The sequence below is a fragment of the Pinus tabuliformis genome, chromosome Q (genome assembly GCF_031772625.1).
Source record: "Pinus tabuliformis cultivar Carrire ecotype Pingquan chromosome Q, CPIR1, whole genome shotgun sequence".
Taxonomy (NCBI): Eukaryota; Viridiplantae; Streptophyta; class Pinopsida; order Pinales; family Pinaceae; genus Pinus; species Pinus tabuliformis.
The window spans coordinates 1047899059-1047918388 of record NC_142296.1 but is presented as its reverse complement, the minus strand read 5'-3'; the positions used below and the strand labels follow the sequence as shown (position 1 = coordinate 1047918388).

The 19330-nt window shown below is 39.4% G+C and overlaps 1 protein-coding gene across 1 annotated transcript in view; it reads left to right on the top strand.

Moving 5' to 3' along the window:
- Positions 1 to 4065: 4065 nt before the first annotated feature.
- LOC149223094 (putative calcium-binding protein CML13) overlaps positions 4066 to 19330 on the top strand; it is an 81013-nt gene continuing 65748 nt past the window's right edge. Inside the window, exon 1 of the mRNA XM_089385757.1 lies at positions 4066 to 4326. Within this exon, the coding sequence (XP_089241883.1) occupies positions 4324 to 4326 (3 nt within the window). The 5' untranslated portion in view covers positions 4066 to 4323. The remainder of the gene's footprint in view (positions 4327 to 19330) is intronic.

Sequence of the window (19330 nt, the reverse complement as noted above, 5' to 3'; positions counted from 1 at the left end):
AGGAGGGAGAAAGGGATATGTTAATGAGTTCCACAAGGTTGCAATTTATCAGTGAGAAGTTAATTGGGGGAGGAACATCAAATACGGATGGTTCATCTGCAATATTTAAAAAGAAACAAGGGGAAGAACCAAAGACATAGCCAAAGAAGAAGCAACATTCTCCATATTGGCCATGTTGAAATCCTCCATCAACTGTGTCACTGGGGCAACCTGTTCATTATGTTGCACGATTGGATGGTCCTCTCTATTGAATGGGATCGAGGATGATGAGGGTTCTTTCTTCTCAATACCCATGTCGCCTTCTGCCAAGTTTTGTGATGGGACACTATCTGGATTTGAGCTCGATTAGGGATTTTTTTGTCTAGATTTTCTTAACTTTCCTTGGAGGGCTTTCCCTCCCAAGTGTCTATAAGAATGACACCTTACACAATGAAAGGGGATACCTTAATAATCCAAGGTTTATTTATGCACTTTGAAGCCCACCTGAATCGATGTGGACTCCGGGAGTCCAACGGACAAGTTGAGTCCAACAAGAATCCTTGCCATTGCCATGTATCTAGTTTGCCTATATGATATATCCGCTTCATAGAAGAACCCAAGAATGTTACCTATTCCTTTAAATACTTATTGAGTCTATAAGGGTCAAGAGCCTTACCTAGATAGGGACAACCGTGAGTTGCTCTGAATGGGTGTCAAATTTTACGGCCCATCTCTTCAAGAATAACAGTTGTAAGTCCCGAGTCCATCTATGTTGTAAAATCCTTTCCCCATCCTCTTTTGAGTTCAACAACCACCCTAACCATTCTTTAGCCAATATTAAGCAATTTGGGTTATAGCCCAGTAATGAGCTAGTTTTTTTTTGTAGTCCATCGCCACAAGATTGTCATCACCTTCTGCTTACTTGCAAACCTTCCAACCATTGTCATTTCCTCCATTTTGGAGATGTCATTTAGCTTTACCTCATCCCCCAGGACTAAATTTGTCTTTATGGCCTTGCACTTCATAATTGTTTTACTATGCCTAGCTGGCTACTTTCCTGCCAGTTGAGAAAATGGCCCCTGACTCGAGAAAGATGCGTTCCCATATAACATTTATTTCGTTAAATGTTTTCCAAGGAAATCGTAGGGTGAGGGGGGGATGTTGAGGTTAGAACCTGACCCAAAAATAGGAAGAGCAACAAGATCTTGTGGTAGGAAAGACTTGTAATTGTGACCTGCGAAAGGCACCAAGACAGGGTTTTGTGCATTGGAGTGCGTGACTGTCATACCAATAGAATCTGCAAAATGAGAAAGGGGAGTTGGTATGGAGGCGAGAGGAGGGAAAGGCCTCACGACATTCAAAGGGATAAAACCCAAGTCTATCACGCGATTTTTAGATGTGGAGGGAGAACAAAGTATCGTACCTGACGAGGGTGTTAAGTCAACCTTTGGCAACATTTGCAGTGGATAGGAGAGATGTGCCCTGACCTCCTCTAACAAGGCCCATATTTGTATGCCCACTAGTGGGTCATTCGAGTAGTCGACAATGTCGATTTCCATTTGATAGATCTCCCACAAACACCACGCTGCTAATCATGATTGGGGACCCACCAAGCAAGTCCCAGAGCTAGCAAAAGATAAGAACCTAGATCACATTGGTGTTGCGGGACAAATAATTTTGTTTATAGTATTATATATTTGTCTAATTATACTTGATGCTTTGTTTTTGCATAAAATCTCGTGTTTTAATACACATAATGATTCTATATGTTTTTATTTTCTTACCACAAATTTTGATTTTATTTACATAGTTTATCTACTCTCAACATACCTATACCCTTCTATGCATCACATAATCTCTGAAGATGCGAAACCCCATTGGTAACTTGCCACCTTAGCTTTTTTACCTTATAAGAAAATTTGTAAAGTTTTCATGTTCTTTTTCTTGCATAGCTCATACATAGAGCTTATTAGGGCTTCTACAAAATGTGTAATCATCTTATACTTCCTCCACTTTGTCTACCTTGATATTAGAAAAATGTTGCATGTCGTGCTATATTTGTTTCCTTGCAGACCCACATGTCCCTCTTGAAACTCTCAACAAATGTTTTGGTCATAATCTTTATTATGTTATTTATCTTTACAAATTAGCATCAAAATTAACACACATTAATACCAATTTTTTTTTTTTGAAATGATGAAGCATTTGAATCAACATTTTTCATACTTACCAGGTGTAGACCATATGGTAGTTGACAGAGTGCATTATTAAAACACTCCAACCATGTTAAAGGTTGGTGTGACCCAAAATAAGTGCAATTATGAGTGATTTCAATAACTTACATGTCACAAATAAATTAACAACAACAATTTTTATTATTTATAATCAACACTTTTCACTTTAATAACTTAATTTATAGCTTCCATAACATTTTTTCTTTTTCTTTGAAAAAAATTCTTACACATAAACATTTTTCATTTTCCAAAATTCCAAAGCTCATAACTTTCATAATATTATTTTCCCTTTTTCTATGGGAAAAAGTGGTTACACATAACCATTCTTCATCTTCCATAAATCTAATGGTTGGTTTTCTTTCTTTTCCATAAATTCAATGGTTGATTTTAAGTTTAAACATTAAACAAAAAATATTGCACCAAGAAGCGTTTTCCAACTTATTATGGAAGAGATGTTGTAATGTTATGTAAATATTAGCTGTTTTCAGACTCTAGATTTTGACAACCCATGGTTTTTCCCACAATATTCTTCTTAAATGTGGCCTATTTAAAAGCACAACATTAAAAATAAACATAAACATAAAAATAAAATAAAATAAAAAATTGAGGTCATAGAGTCAATTTAGTGTTGGCAGTTTTTGGGCTCCAAGTTTTGACAACCCACGGTTTTGCTAATGGTGTATATATATAAAATAAAGTCAATTTATTGCATTGGCTATTTTTAGGCTCCAAATTTTGACAACCCACGGTTTTGCTAATCCAAAAACACTTGATCATGAGCAAGTTCAAAATAAAAAGTTCGGTACCTTATGAGATAATGTTGAGTGAAACAGGAGCAACTTCCATTGAAGCAATTGCTATGGTGCGGCTCATAAGATACCTAAAAAGAATTGAACAAATGAGAGTAGGTAGATGGCCTAATGTTATCTTCAATGAAGGCATCAGTGAAAGAAAGAAAACATGGATGAAACAAAACTACACATGGATGCAAAAATGGAATATCTACCTCAATGCCTGTCCCACAAATAGCAAGGAGCTAAAGGATTTTGTTATGGAGAAGTTTCGTAAAAAGGTATGGGGAAAAGAGTTGGGTAGAAAGAAGAAATATTACATTGAGGAATTCAACCCTACGTGTGATTTACAACAAAAATAGTTCATTGGAGCTAGCATTTCGTGGAGGGCAAAGGTTCTTATTGCTCAATTAAGGACCAACTCACATCAACTTCGGTGTGAAACAGGACGGTGGAAAAGGCCTAAAAAAACTTGGGAAGAAAGGGTGTGTACATTTTGCACGTCTGGGGCTGTGGAATCATAAAAACATTTCATTTTGGAATGTGATGCATTCAAAGACATCAGAGAAAGTTATGAGAACATGTTAGCATCAATTTCTTGGCATTGTCTTTTTAGCGAGGGGATTGTTGGAAGGTTGGGTGAGCTCATCATCAATTTGAATTGGAAAAGGATTGAATTGCAAAGAGCGAAAAACAAGGAACTAATGGTCTCATAAACTATTTTTAGTCTTGTAAACCTTAAAATATCATTTCATTTCATAATGATGTATATATATAGGCAGATCCACCATAGGGAATCACATCTCATTATCAATAAGGAAAATTGACCCGTCACTTGTTATTAGTGAGGGACCATAGTGAATTGCCTAAATGATGAACTCCACCAATATATAATAAACCACCCTAGATTCATCATAATTTCAGATTTGTCAAAAATTGAGGAGGTGGTTATGGTAATATTGTTTTTCAAAGGGGTACGACTTCAAAGCTAAGTTACTCATACCGACAGACGACTTTTAACTCGAAATACAAATATATGTAAAGAATGTGGCTTCTTCCTCCTATTTGTATCAGATCAGGCGACTTTTAACTCGAAATACAAATATATGTAAAGAATGTCGCTTCTTCCTCCTATTTGTATCCGATGTGCCAGCGATTCGCACGAAATGCATTAGAGTATTGCAGATAGAAGTGCCAGAAGTAATTTGAAGCTTCAACAAATTTAAGCGTACAGAGAAATCGGAATCTCCGCGACCAGGTAGAGGAAGATTCGTGCATTTTGGGTGCGATCGGCCAATATTTATCCTGCTCCATACAAAATGGTGAGTCTCGCGTCTTACTCCACTTCTGTTCTAAATACCTCAAGATCCTGGGCAATTAAGTTATGGAGTTTACAAGAATATGAAATTTCATGATAATTAAGGTCAGTGCCTGAATCCTTTATGACATATGGCCGCAGCTTACAAATTTGAGGTAGACAAGGAGAAACGTATTTTTCCCAAATTTGAAGAAATATCTTCAAAACCAGATTTGTTCCTTCTCAAATTACAATAGTCTTGTAATTTTGCTAGGATACTGCATGTTATTCTTTCTTTTGGGTCTGATTTATTTTATAGTTATATGCTACAATAAAGTGGCTTATTTAAGAGAAGCCAAAAATCTGGTTGACACCACCAAGTTTTGTGAAATAGAAAAATTGGCATATCATAACTAGGCGGGTAGATTAAACGAGGATACAAAATAGGACACCTAACGAGCGCTTGTTCAACAGCAGAGAACAGTCAAAGCCCCAGCTTTTTGTAAAAGTAACTGTAAGAAATCTAAGCAAGGTCAAGATCTAAATTATGCACGTTTCAACCGAAACGCAGAAGATATCTGGCCCGGTTTAGGGAATGATGAATCTTCGAGAAAACCTATATATAGCTATACTATCATATAAATTCCCTTGCAACTGTGGCTGTGAAGGGATAGGTCTCTTGAAAATGGTGAACCCGGAAGAAAATTAATTGAAACAAATCGTATCTTCAGAAAGTAACTTTTGGATTATAAATGAAATCATGTTCACACGGTCAATTTGAGCAATACAATAATGGATGTGTCTGTCTCTGTTGTTTTAACACTATGTTTCTCCCCCTTTTTCAAAAACGAAGACGGAAAGTCGTAAACGAAAACGAGGGCTCCTGCTAACCCAGAAGAAATGGAATCAAAAGGTGTACCTGCCTTCTCCCGAGAATGCCAGGTCAATAACTAGCTTTGATACTATTTTTGCTCCAAATGATTGCAACGGGCATAAAGCCATATTCAAAGGCACCCTGCAATGAAAATAGAGTTGAATGTTTGAAACAAAAAGATCAGTTTTGCAATACATAGTAGAACCAGGAGTTAATTAAGAACATTCCTGCTATATGCTTCCTCTTGCTTAGGCCAGGAATTGGGTTGGGGGTGGAGGCTGAGGATCTTGATCCAGTTCATCCTATTCGCCAGGCATCTGTAGCACTATTCTTCTTCCTTCTTTTCATCTTCCTTGGAACCAATAGACATTTTGTTATTTGAAGTGGCTGGCTGTGGACTCATAGTCAAACTGGCCACCTGATGGCGCAACGCTTCACATTTGGCTTCGAAACTTTCAATCTGTCTATTTTGATTGAGCTCTTTGAGGAGTTTGTCACCTCGATAAGTAAAAGTTGACATTCTCCTTTATCTTACTTTTTTTTTTCCTTTTGCTTAAATTTTTAACATTACCATTAATTGTTTTAGGATATTTGGGAGTAGTCCCAACATCAATGGACTTCATATGGAAAAAGGCAGAAATTCATATTTCATTCAGAATTCATCAGACTCAATAGTTTTCAGGATTTCTGGGTTGGCAGGATTGTAGTGTTTCCACTAGATTATATTGAGTATGAAGGTATGGGTTTGGCATTAGTAAAGACCACCAATCTATGGGATTTTGCATCAAGTAATCATGGGTTTCCTTCTAAAATGTCATTTATGTTTATCATTCTTATTTTTTTGCTTATTTTCTTGCAAGATAATGTGTTATTAAAAATATTATATATCTATATTTTTTGTATTTTTTATATATTGCATTTCCCTTGCATAGTCGTTTTGGGGGTTCACGTTCCCAAGCATTCCCATTTTTGAAACTTGTACATGTTTTTGCATTTCGTGCATCTTAGGTCTAAACTAAAGAAAATGTTAAACGTGGTGAATGCATGTGCCTCAATCATAGACACCTCCTATAACTGTTAGGACACCAAACTAAGTGCCTCCTTCACCCTTGCAATTGACACAAGGGTCCAATGGTTCTACAGGACCTGCTAAAGTGCAATGTTGTTGAGGAGAATATATCATTGTTGAAGGGAGAACATCTTTGGACCTAACAACAATTCCCTTTTCATATGGAAAAACACCATGTTGCAAGAAATGGCCCCCAACCTATATCGGAAATGCCTGAAAAAATCAAAATGCCACGGAAACACCTGTATAGTTTTTCTTTATTTGGAAATGCTAAAGTTTAGTAGTGAAGAGGTGCTCCTGCATAGGTTAGGTGTCAAGCATGCAGGAGTCATCCAAAGTCTCACTTAAGAAAGTTGCTTAATTTATTGAGTAAGGTGGTTTTTATGATTTTCCCAAGTCTTACTTAGGAAAACCACATTAATAAAGTAAATTAATTAATGTTGGCTATTGAGCTAGGAAAATCTAAGGAAATGTAATTTAATTACATTAGTGACTTAGATTTAATCTCAACGATTGATTTCAAGTGAGGTGAGATATAATCTCAATCATCAATCACTTTGGAGATCAGGTTTAGGGATTTAGCTCAATGAAGAATTATAAAAGACAGCTTAAGGAGAGAAGAAGAGACAGATTTCAGAAGAGCATTTTCTCAAGTGAAAGATCTCATTAAAATGTGAAGGAGGAATTTCATCTAGAGGTCAAGGCCAAGGGAGGAAAATATCAAGAGAGATTTCAGCAACAGGAGATCATTCCCAGCAAGACCGTACAACAATTTTAGCATATTAGCGAGGAGCAGCCGCATGTGTGAGGCTGTATTCAGCTAGAGATGTCACATGTGTCACACGGGGAAGGTTTAACTGGTACAAGTGCCCAGTGTTAGAAAATCAGAAAGGCGGAAAGATTTTCTTTTATAGATAATTACTTGTGATTCTTTTATCTATATGTTCATTTTTTATCTTTTAGTTCATCAAGCAATTACCAAAACAATAGCACAAGGACAACAGATGTAGGCGGGCAGCCAGGGCAAAACCCCTATCTGGGGGAAAACCCAGTCAACAATTCTTCTTTCAATAGTTTCTCTAGATAATCCAAGACTCTTGACTAGACAAAGACTTTCTCCACACCAAGTCAGCCCTCAATCCTTCTTGCAGATGATAACCCTTCAAAAGCAACTTCGATGTAGTAGCATCAACTTGTAGTTGCAGCGTCGACCCAACAACTGGTAGCAATAGTAGCTTCCACTAGACAAAGAAAAACTTCGATCTCCCTAGATACTCCTCTGATGTGAGTGATAGATGGCTGAAAATTTTGATCTTGATGTCCTCTTTCTTCCTTCCAAAACTTTGCACCTTTTTTCAACCCTTTTCCAGCTCTTTTTCAACTTCGCACTTCCTAGCTTCTTGCTTCTAGATATCGAACTTATGAGAGAGAGAATGAATGCTTCAAATGAATTCGAATTGCCTTGTATATATAACCTTCCAGTGAGGTCGAATTGCCCTTCTTGTAGTTGACTTGGTTTGGAGGGGACAAATAGTATATTTGACTCAATATTAATTCTTTTTACATGATTCAAAAGCCAAAGAAGGGTCTCTTTTAATGGACAATGACTCTAATGACTCAGAATAAATCCTAGAAGTTGTTATGTGCTTGACCTGCGAGAAATTCCAGAATACCAAATATGCGAAGAAATACAACCCAGACCACAGAATAAAATGAGAAAAACAGTGAGTATTTTATTATTCAGAGATAAAAGCAATGTTCACTTGCCTCTTTGAGGGGGCAACCTCCAGCAGAGCAGAGCTCGATTACAAAATAAGACTCGATGATCTTTCCCTTCTAACTACGACTATTTATAGCTAAATGACCTTCAACAACTTAACGACTAGTGGTCCTTTGCATAACATGGGTTAGCCACTTTATTTATTAATTATGGTCCGTTTGCAACTAACTGTGGTCCCTTTCTTAAATGCAGGTCAACCATTTACAATTATTAATACGGGTTTTATTGATTTTCTAACTAATTATGGCTATGAATCGACCCTATTGGGTTTGTTACATAAATAAAGGGGTTAGGGTTGGACCCTAACATGCCCTCCCCCATCAAAAGCAGCCTTGTCCTCAAGGTTGAAGTTGCGGAAACTATTGAAGAATAGTGGTTGGTTCCCAGGTCGCATCTTCTGGAGAGGTGTCTTTCCACTTGACGAGGACTTCCTTGATCGTGCGGCCGCGCAGATGTCTTTCACGAGTATCGAGGGCCTGTTAAGGTTGGAGTGTAAGTGAACCTTCCTCATCCAATTCGAGTAGACGGGTTTGAATTCTGCAATTGTTCCCCACCACTTTCTTGAGGCATGATACATGGAAGACTGGATGGATTTTTGAAGTTGGTGGCAAGGTCAGCTTGTAGGTTACTGCTTCAATGCGCTGAAGTATTTGATAAGGTCCGTAGAATTTTGGAGCTGCTTTCTGGCAGCCCTTTTCATTGAGCGATGTTTGCTTATACGGTTGCAACCACAGAAATACCTGATCCCCTTCTTGAAATGTGCGCTTGGAACGATGTTGGTCTGCCTGTTGCTTCATTCGATTTTGAGCTTGATGGAGATTATCTTTGAGACGAACTAGCATGACGACACGGTGCTGTAGGAGTTGATCAACTGCTTGCACCTTAGAGCATCTAGGGATATAAGAAATAGGTGAAGGTGGGAGTTGGCCATACACTGCTTCATATGGAGTCATCTTGGTGGCTTCATGATAGTTAGTATTATACCACCATTCAGCTAAAGGTAGCCACTTAACCATTGATGCTGCTTTTTTGAAGTGAAGCACCTTAGGTATGTCACCAAACATTTGTTGATTGCTTCAGTTTGACCATCAATTTGGGGATGATAGGCAGTACTTAGTTGGAGTTGGGTGCCTTGTATCTTGAAAAGTTCTTGACAAAATTTGTTGGTGAAAGTCTGGTCACTATCAGACACAATGAAGTTGGCATGCCATGCAGTTTGAAGATCTGGTCCATGAAAGCTTGAGCCACCAAAGTGGGGGTAAATGGGTGGGGTAGAGCACAAAAATGAGCATATTTAGAAAGTCTATCCACAACCACCATGATGACGGATTTGTTGCCTGACTTCGGGAGACTAGTAATGAAATCCATAGAAACATCCGTCCAGACGGAGGTAGGGATTGGCAATGGTTGTAAGGTTCCTGGTAACTTGACTGTTTCTCCTTTGTGGCATTGACACACATCACATTCAGCTACAAAAGTAAGAATGTCAGTTTTCATGCCCGTCCAAAAGAAAGAATGACGAGTGCGAGCATAAGTCTTTTGAAAGCCTACATGCCCTGCAGTGGGAGATGAGTGCAACTTTGCCAAAATGCGAGTTTTGAGGGTGGATGTCGGCGATATAACTACTTGATCCTTGTAGCAAAGAATCTCATCCTTCCAAGAGTAGCCAACTGAGGAATTAGGATCTGCTCTCAAGTTATTAATGAGTTGGGAGAGAGAGGGGTGTGAAAACCATTCCTTGCGGGCTTCTTCAATCCAATTTGGTATGGGAAGAGAGATTGATAGCAGGGTGCTTTCATCCTCAAATTGGCGTGATAAAGCATCCACTACTACATTGTCATGCCCTTTATTGTAAATTATCTCATAATCATATCCCAACATTTTGGCCAACCATTTATTTTGCTGTGGCGAGGATAGACATTGCTCCAAAAAATATTTGAGGCTTTGATGGTTTGTGTGGATTTGGAAATGCTGCCCCAATAAGTATGGTCGCTAGGTATCTACTGCATGTAAGATGGCCATCATCTCTTTCTCATAGGTAGATTGTCCTAGATGTTTCCCACTTAGTTGTTGGCTGGTGAAAGCCAAGGGTCGACCTTCCTGCATTAAGACAACACCAATACTAGTACCTGAAGCATCACATTCAATCACAAAAGATTTGGTGAAGTCGGGTAGTGCCAATACTGGAGTGGAACACATGGCTTGTTTGAGAGCCACAAATGCCTGTTGTGCTGCATCAGTCCAGAGGAATGAATTTTTTCTTGAGAAGGTTAGTGAGGGGTCTAGCAATGCAACCATAATTGTGGACAAATTTGCGATAGTAGCTGGTGAGACCCAAGAATCCCCTCAAACTCTTCAAGGTTTTTGGTTGGGGCCAATCTTGCATTGCCTGTATCTTTTTGGGATCAACCTTGACACCTTCATGTCCCACAATGTGTCCCAAATACTCGACTTCTTCCACGCCAAAAGAGCACTTGGACAATTTGACAAATAATTTGTGATTTCGGAGCAGTTGCAAGATCAGGTCTACATGATGAAGATGTTTTTCCCAGGTTAGGCTGTAGATGAGAATGTCATCAAAAAAAACGAGGACAAATTTTCAGAGATATGGTTTCAGCAGGTGATTCACGAGGCTTTGAAAAGTAGATGGAGCATTACAGAGACCAAATGGCATGACCAAGAATTCATAATGGCCTTCATGAGTTCGAAAGTAGTCTTGGGAATGTCTACTTCTTTCATGCGTATTTGGTGATAGCCAGAGCGAAGATCTAGCTTGGTAAAGAATTGAGCACCATGTAGTTCATCAAGCAGATCATCAACAACCAGAATAGGAAATTTGTCTTTGACAATGAGCTTGTTGAGGGCCTGAAAGTCCGGACACATGCGCCATTCCCCATCTTTCTTTAGCACCATGACCATTAGTGATGAATAAGGACTGATGCTAGGATGAATAACACCTGCTTCAAGGAGTTCCTTGATGATTTTTTCAATTTCATTCTTTTGGGCGAAAGGATATCGATATGGGTGCACATTCGACGATTGGGCCCCTGGGACCAAAGTGATGCTATGATCATGTTCCCCTCTAGAGGGTGGAAGCTCTTTAGGTTTGTCAAATACCTGCTGGTGGTGGTTTAAGACCTGTTGCATCTCAGGATGAATATGAAGAGTAGTGGATTTTATGGCCTGGATGGCATTAAACTGGGCGATGACTCCATGATGGCCCTTTTTCAACAACTTTTCCATTCGATGCGAGCTGATGATAGAAGGAGCACCTGCCTGGAGTCCACGGAGTGTATGAATGTGGTCATTCTGCTTAAAGCTCATATATAACTCCTGGAAATCCATTGTGATTGGGCCTAGTGTGCGAAGCCATTCAGCACCCAAGACAATGTCACAACCACCCATATTAATTGCAAACATGTGGGTCTTTAGGTGGTAGTCTCCCATCTAAAGTTTAATATTTTCGCAGCGACCTTCACATTTCATTGCCCCTCCATCAACAATAAGGACCTGGAAATTATAGACTGCCCTGACAAAACAATGAATAGCTTCGACGACTCGCTTATGGATAAAGTTATGAGTGTTGCCACTATCAATCAATACTACTACAGGGCGATGTTTAAGAAAGCCTCTGATTTTGAGAGTTTGGGGCGCAGAAATGCCCGCCAAAGCATGTAGCGAGATAACTGGTTCATTTGGCGTAGTTGTGAGATCATTGTCTTGCTGGGTTTCCTCAACTTCGTCCTTTGGTCCCCCAAGGGGTGGGGCTTCCTCAGATGAGCTGTGATCAGTAACATCAATTTGAAAGAATTTTGGTTCCTTGCATTTATGCCCTGGGGAGTATTTGTCATCATAGTAGTAGCACAATCCTTGTTTTCTTCTTTTAGCCATTTCTGTTGGAGACACCTTTTGAACCTTAAGTGTTTGGGTAGGGCCCTGAGCCTGGGTGGAACGCCCCTTGGCTATGAAATTTGGACGAGTAGACTGGGCAGCTAAAGCAAGTTCTACTTTGACAGCCTTTGTGCAAGCATCTATCCATGTAGGTGGGTGGTGCATTCGGACATGTGCTTGGATGGCTTCTTTGAGACCACTGATGAAACACTCCAAGTAGAATTCATCTCCTAGACCTTCTGTTCGGATGGCCAATGTCTCAAAGGCTGCAATGTAGTCTTTTACTGTGCCTGTCTGTCGGAGCTTAGTAAGATGACCCAAAAAATTAGATTCTCTGTCAAAGCAGTCACAAAGGGATTTTGAGAACACCTGCCAAGTTATGTTCCTGGGATAACATTTCACATGCCACTGCCACCATTGCCATCTCTCTTGGTCCAAGTAAAGGGCTCCCACACGTAGTTTAGTTGGATCATCGCGGATATCATTCAGAATGAAATATTGTTCCATTTGCGGCGATAGAACCCCAACTGGTGGATTTGATTGGTGCGGTGGCGACAGAACCCCAACTGCTAGATCTAAATCATACTGCGGCAGTAGAACCCCAACTGGTGGATCTGATTTGGCAAATAAGATAATGGGTGATCTTCAGAGAGCTGAGGGAACTATGGTCACAAAGGAGTGTCAGGTACTACAGATTGCAATATACATAAGGGTCCAACAATAGTACTCGACCCAATCTTTCAGGGCACTAACTAAGGAGGATCAACCATACCCTTAGCCGTACTACCCGACTACCTTATCGTACACGCGAGTAATCTCCCTGAGTGCTGTTCTCAGTGTACTGTAGCAGCAAGACGGCCAATGGCTTATCTAAGGCGAGGTTTCAGGTGAGCCTAGGGGGCTTCCGATATACCCATAGGGTACGTGGAAGTGCAGTCCGTGCGCGGTTCTGTCTAATGTGCTACTACTCGAAGGGGTACCCACAGGGGTTACAAGGGAGTCGAACAAGCGTGACCACCTCTTGTATTTCCTGCGTGCATGCCTCCCCAAATCCGTAGGTTTATGCGCTCAACGATAGATCTCATGGTTTAAAGACGCCGAAACACGTCTCTAGCCTAAAAAAAAAATTCTTCTAAAAAAGGAGGTACCACCGGCCTTGGAAAGTGCTCTGATACCACTTGTTATGTGCTTGACCTGCGGGAAATTCCAGAATACCAAATATGCAAAGAAATACAACCCAAAACACAGAATAAAATGAGAAAAACAACACGTATTTTATTATTCAGAGATAAAAGCAATGTTCACTTGCTTCTTCAAGGGGGCAACCTCAAGCAGAGCAGAGCTTGATTACAAAATAATTCTCGATGATCTTTCCCTTCTAACTACGACTATTTATAGCTAAATGACCTTCAACAACTTGACGACTAGTGGTCCTTTGCATAACATGGGTTAACCACTTTATTTATTAATTATGGCCCGTTTGCAACTAACTGTGGTCCCTTTCTTAAATGCGGGTCAACCACTTACAATTATTAATACGCGCTTTATTGACTCTTTAACTAACTATGACTATGTCTCGACCCTATTGGGTTTATTACATAAATAGAGGGGTTAGGGTTGGACCCTAACAGAAGTCCTCAATGGGAACTTTGACCTAAAACAAAATGACCCAAGCATGAAACCTATTAATAGTAATAATAATAAAAAAAATATTTTCTTCATTCTTTTAATAAATACATTTCATTGTGACTCAAATACATTTATGAAGACCGAACCTAGTTACATATTTCAACACTCCCTCTTAACTAGGGAGGTATTCATAAGTACAAGTACAAGGAAGATCTCAAAACACATGAACCATGAAGAATTTAGGCATTGCAATGCCATGGACTAGATTCTTGACTAGGGCAATCTATCCAAGGTCCTCCAATAGTTTAGGCACTCACAATGCCATGGACTAGATTCCTAACCAGGGCAATCTATCCAGGTGGGACTAAGATGGACTAAAGCTTTCAGCCTCTCTATGTACCATCTGGCTTATTCGGTAACCATCAACCTTTTGAAGAAAAGGGTAACTAGGTTCGGTATTTGTCAATGTAATTTTGATCTTTGTACTTGTCAAGAAAAATAATTATTATTTTTATAAATTATATGATTAGTTTCTTGCTCATTCTATAGGTCTAGGAAAGTCAAAGAGTCAAAATTATATTGAAGAGCTCTTCTTGAGCATTTATGTAATGAACATGAGTCAACCTAGTGTTAAGTAGCCCTCCAAGACAAGCACCATCCTTCAAAGAAGAAGCTTGCAAACAAAGCGATGAAAAGACATCATGTCGGCTTGCAAAAATACATTAAATAACTAAAGGATGACATGTCGGTTCACCTGGATAAGTCGGCTCAAATTGGAGACATAACCACTATATATACCCAGTTGGGGTATCCGCAAAAGACATAGGAAAAATCTTGGATATCTCTGAAGTTTTCAGAGGTATAGTTCAGGACTTCGGATGGCACAGTAAGACAAAAAATCTCGGATAGCTCAGTGAAGACAGTATCTTGAACTTGTCTGAGATATCTCACAGGATCTCGGAAATGATGACAGAGCCTCCTCCTTGATGGCACAATCTCGGTGAAGGAGAAGATTTCGTTGAAGTAAACCACAGTGGCATAAATAGTCTCGGCATAAACATGATGGGAAGATACTCTGTCTCAAGAGTGCAGTAATATGATCTCAATGAAGACTCAGTCATAAGACTATAATCTCAGTTAAGGGTGCAACCATGAGATAGTCATGATCTCGGTGAAGTTAAGGACAGACATCAGTCATATATGTGGAAACCTCGTTGAAGATTTCGATAAAGGAGCAGTCCTGAAGCAACTATGATGATGATCTCAGTAGTAACAAAGGAAGAGGATTGGTGTCTTGGTCTTGGAGTGGCATAGAGGGTCAAGTATAATGGTCTTGGTGTTCGTCAATTAGAATCTCTATAAGAAGAATTATGTGCGGGTTTTCCTCTCCAAGAGGGAGAGATTTTGGCCCTGATAGAATGCCAACTTCTTGTGTTCTTTTCTCTTTGTTTTGGTAGCAATTTGATGAAGTAAACACACACACTCATAATAAGAAGATCAAGATAAGATAAATAGTAAAAGCATTTCACAAATTGTTATAAAGTATAGAAGAATCTATCTAATGCTAACTGCCCTAGATTCTTCAACATGGTAGCAGAGCTAAGGTGCTGAAGTCAAATGAAGGGCAACAAAAGAGACATACAAGGATCTGTCTTCAAGGACATCAAAGCAGGGTGAAAGAATTAAAGGAGCAAGTATACAACAAGCAGGTCTACAACAGTCATGGAGTATCAACTTCAGTAATTACAGTCATGCACTCAACTCATGCTCAGTTTGATGGAGTATATCAGTGATCCTCATTTCTTGATCATTGAACTTTCTCCATGCCATAAAAGATAGCCTCAGGTATATATATATATAGATATATATTGCAGAAGTAATCCAAGGAATACCTCTCACAATCCATGATTACGTCAATGTCTCAGTATTGTTATTACATCAAGGCAGTTTCAGTGATGAGACAATTTATCTATACAATGCCACCCACAGTTTAGTTATGTTATTCATTGACAAGTTTGGGCTCTCAATACATTGCCTCTCTACACAATGCACATAGACATCACTGTGTAGTGCCATATCAATATACTTGTCACAGTCTCGAATTCTGTCTATGATTATGATCTCAATAGCATGGTGCTCAAATCAGAACATAGTATCACTAACATGTCAACAATATGTTGAAGTCAAAAGTACCTTAAAAATGAATTGGGAAGGTCGTGAAGTAGTCTCGGTGATGTCAAGACCACAAATGTCATGGTGCTAGAAGGTCTCCAAGGAAGTCGTGATGAAAGGATACTAATGATGGGCAGCTCAAGCAAAAGAAGCATCAAGGTGAAGATCTCCTCTTCACACACCAAGTAAGTATCTTTCAATTTTATAATAAGATTTGGTTAAATGATTTCATGATTGCAAGGGGATTTATAAATCGGTTAGATAATCGAAAGTCCTTGCATAGAATAAGGAGGATTGTCATAATCCTCATAGAAAAAAAAAATCATTGATACAATGATATCTATGAAAAGGTCTGTGAAGGTCAAGCATTGTTTGAATCCATCAAGAGATTCATAGGATTCATATGATATCACTCAAAAGTCCTCTCATACCTAAATAGCAGAAGATGAGACATAAAGAGAGATATATGAAATGCTAGATATACTCTCAGAAATTAAAGTAAAGAAGGTCACTTAGACCTACACAATAGTAAAGGTATCAAAGAATGAAGGAATAACTTCATGAAGATCTAGGAAAGATGATAAGAAGGTAGTCATCATTGATGAGCAAGGTAACAAATATCAATGAACAAAGAAGGTTACCTCACTTGACAATTTGTGGTCTCTATGCTAGATAGAGAAAGACAAGTTGCAGTCTATAATATTAAAGGATAAAGAATTCAACCATGTGCAAAAAGGAAAGGCAAGGTTGGTCCTCAAGCAAAGACAAAAATAAGTATAGTTAAGATTCAATGCTATAGAAAGATTTTGGAAGCTCATATCACTGAAAGATGGAGGAAGCTAAAGAAAAGGGCCAAGGAAAGAGGGAGTATCAAATCTCTCCTATGAGTAAGATAGTATCCCTCACAAAAGGATCCTATCATAAGCTCCTATATCTTGTGTTATAAGATATGACAATGATAATAAGATGCATCATGGCATCATGAAAGCATTAGAAGCAAGAGCTCATGACATCACCATGGGAATCATGAAGGACAAAAAGGACAAAATCCATGGCAGTCAAACATGAAGGATATAGCTCTTGGGAATCTCATTGAACATTAAAGGAAAGAAAGATGTCATCCAAGACAAAGCTCATCAGACATCAAGAAACATCTGCCAGATAGGGATATGCAAGATCCTCAAGATTTTTTGAAGGAATCCTCATCAGAGGGTTCACTAATCTAGAGAGGGAGCAAGTGTTTCATTGGGAAGTCCAACATATGGAATTCATCAGATGGTGGTGTGATGACATGAAGCAAATCAAGGGATTGAAGATCTTTTCAATCAAGGGAGCTGCTGGAAGAAGCCTAGATGACCTAAAGGTAAAATGAGGTATGTATGCTTGTATATTATAATGTCATGTCATATGGTTGCAGGTAACATGAATCATTATTTCTATCTTGAGAAGCATGATCAAGAGATCTTCTCCTCTGAAAGAATGCAGGAAGGCATAGTCACACTAGATGAAATCAACATAATATGTCCTCATATGAAGTATGAGGTAGTTGACTAAGAAACTCTGATTAAAAGCTCCAGGAAATGGAATGTGTGAGGAAGGAAGAGATTGTGAGATATGCAACCATGATGAAGGCCATCAACATCCAAAAGACCAAGAAGATTTGACTAGGAAATTTCCTAGAAAGATGTAAAGAGGGTACAAAGTTATTGGGGGCACAGAGGGTAATCTATATGTGCTGAAGGCTCAACCAACACATGCCTTGGTTCATGATAGTGACAACCTGTGTGAGCTTTGGCATAGGAGGATGGGTCACTTGCATCACTGAACATTGCCCATACTGAGGGCGATTGTCACTGGTCTTCCAGAGTTCAGTGTGTAGTAGCATGGAGCGTGCAAGGGGCGTGCTTTTGGAAAGTATGCCAAGGTTGCTTTTTTGAGTGGCTAGAGCAGCATACAGATGTGTGGTCCGATGTCGGTAACTTTAGTGAGGGGTTCTAAGTTCTAACTGTTATGTGACCTTCATTGATGATTTCTCTAGGAAGATGTGGATTTTCTTCATGATGACCAAGGATGAGGTCTTCAGTGATTTACGAGAATTTAAGGCTCTCGTGGAGAATCAAACAGACAAAAGTATCAGACTCTTGAAGTCGAATAATGAGGGTCAGTACATCTCAAATGACTTCAAATATTTTTTAAAGGATGCAGGGATCAAGATGGAGCTATTGGTGCCTTACAACCCACAATAAAACTAGGTTGTTGAAAGGAAGAATCAATTTGTAGTTGGAGTTGCTAAGGCAATGATTCATGACAGTATTTGCTCATGTTCCTTTGTGTTGAAGCATGTAGTAGGATAGAGTATGTTCAAAACAGGAGTCCTCATATAAAATCTTGGGGGACAAGACTCTAGATGAGGCTTTCTTTGGAGTGTAGCCGAAGATTGACCACTTTCACATTTTCAACTGCACAAGTATATCCATGTACCAACAGAGAAGAGGATGATGTTGGAGCTATTAGGAGAGAAGGGCACTTTTTTGGGCTATAGTGAGAGCTCAAAGGCATATAGGGTCTTCATTCTAGTGCTTAGGAAGACCATGATGAACCAAGATGTTAAGTATGAGGAAGGCTTGGCAGTCAAGAAGTCTCATGAGCCCATTTTAGTGACAAAAGACAATGAGCAACAAGCTCCAAAGATTGAGGAGAGTTCATAGTCTACCCACAACAAGGACTCAATCTTTAGGTCAGGAGGGGGAGTTGGAGGCTCCTTCTAGTTTTGTGAGGAGGAGGAGTTGGAGGCTCCTTCTAGTTTTGTGAGGAGGAGTTGGAAGCTCCTTCTAGTTTTGTCAGGAAGAGGCCTCGATGGCTAGAACAAACATTAAGGGATGCTTAGGAGCGCGTGGAGACTTCTAGAGCACATTCAAGGAGAGTGGATCTCCAAGGAAATTTTCCAGTTGAGCCTACCAATTTTAAGGAGATAATAGACAAGTAAGTTTGGAGGGATGCCATGATTGAGGAGTATCACTCCATTATGAAGAATTATGTGTGGAACATTGTTCCAAGACTAGAGGTAAAATAGTGGTGAGCTTCAAGTGGATCTTCAAGCTCAAGCATGTTGTGGATGACAACATAGAAAAATACAAAGTGAGGTTTGTGGCGAGAGGGTTCTCTTAGAAGTGGGGGTGGACTATGAGGTGACGTTTTCTCCAGTCGCTAGGTATACTTCCATTTGAGTTGTCATATCTATTGCCTCGGTAATGGGGTGGAAGATACATCAGATGGATGTGAAGACAACATTCCTCAATGGAGTTATTGAGGAAGAGGTGTACATTGAGTAACCCCAGGGCTTTGAGATTCATGGAAGGGATTCTCATGTATGTAGGCTTCGGAAGGCCTTATACAAACTTAAGTAGGCACTTGCCACTGAGGGCATGGTGTGCTTGGATTGATGGGTACTTGTTGAGCATGATCTTCACCAATAGTGAGGTAGATCCCAACTTGTACTTTATGATTTTTGGAGATGATCCACTCATTTTGGTACTGTATGTTGATGATCTGTTTCTCACCAGTGTAGAGAAGCTCATCGTTATGTGCAAACAAGATTTGGCTTCGTAGTTCGA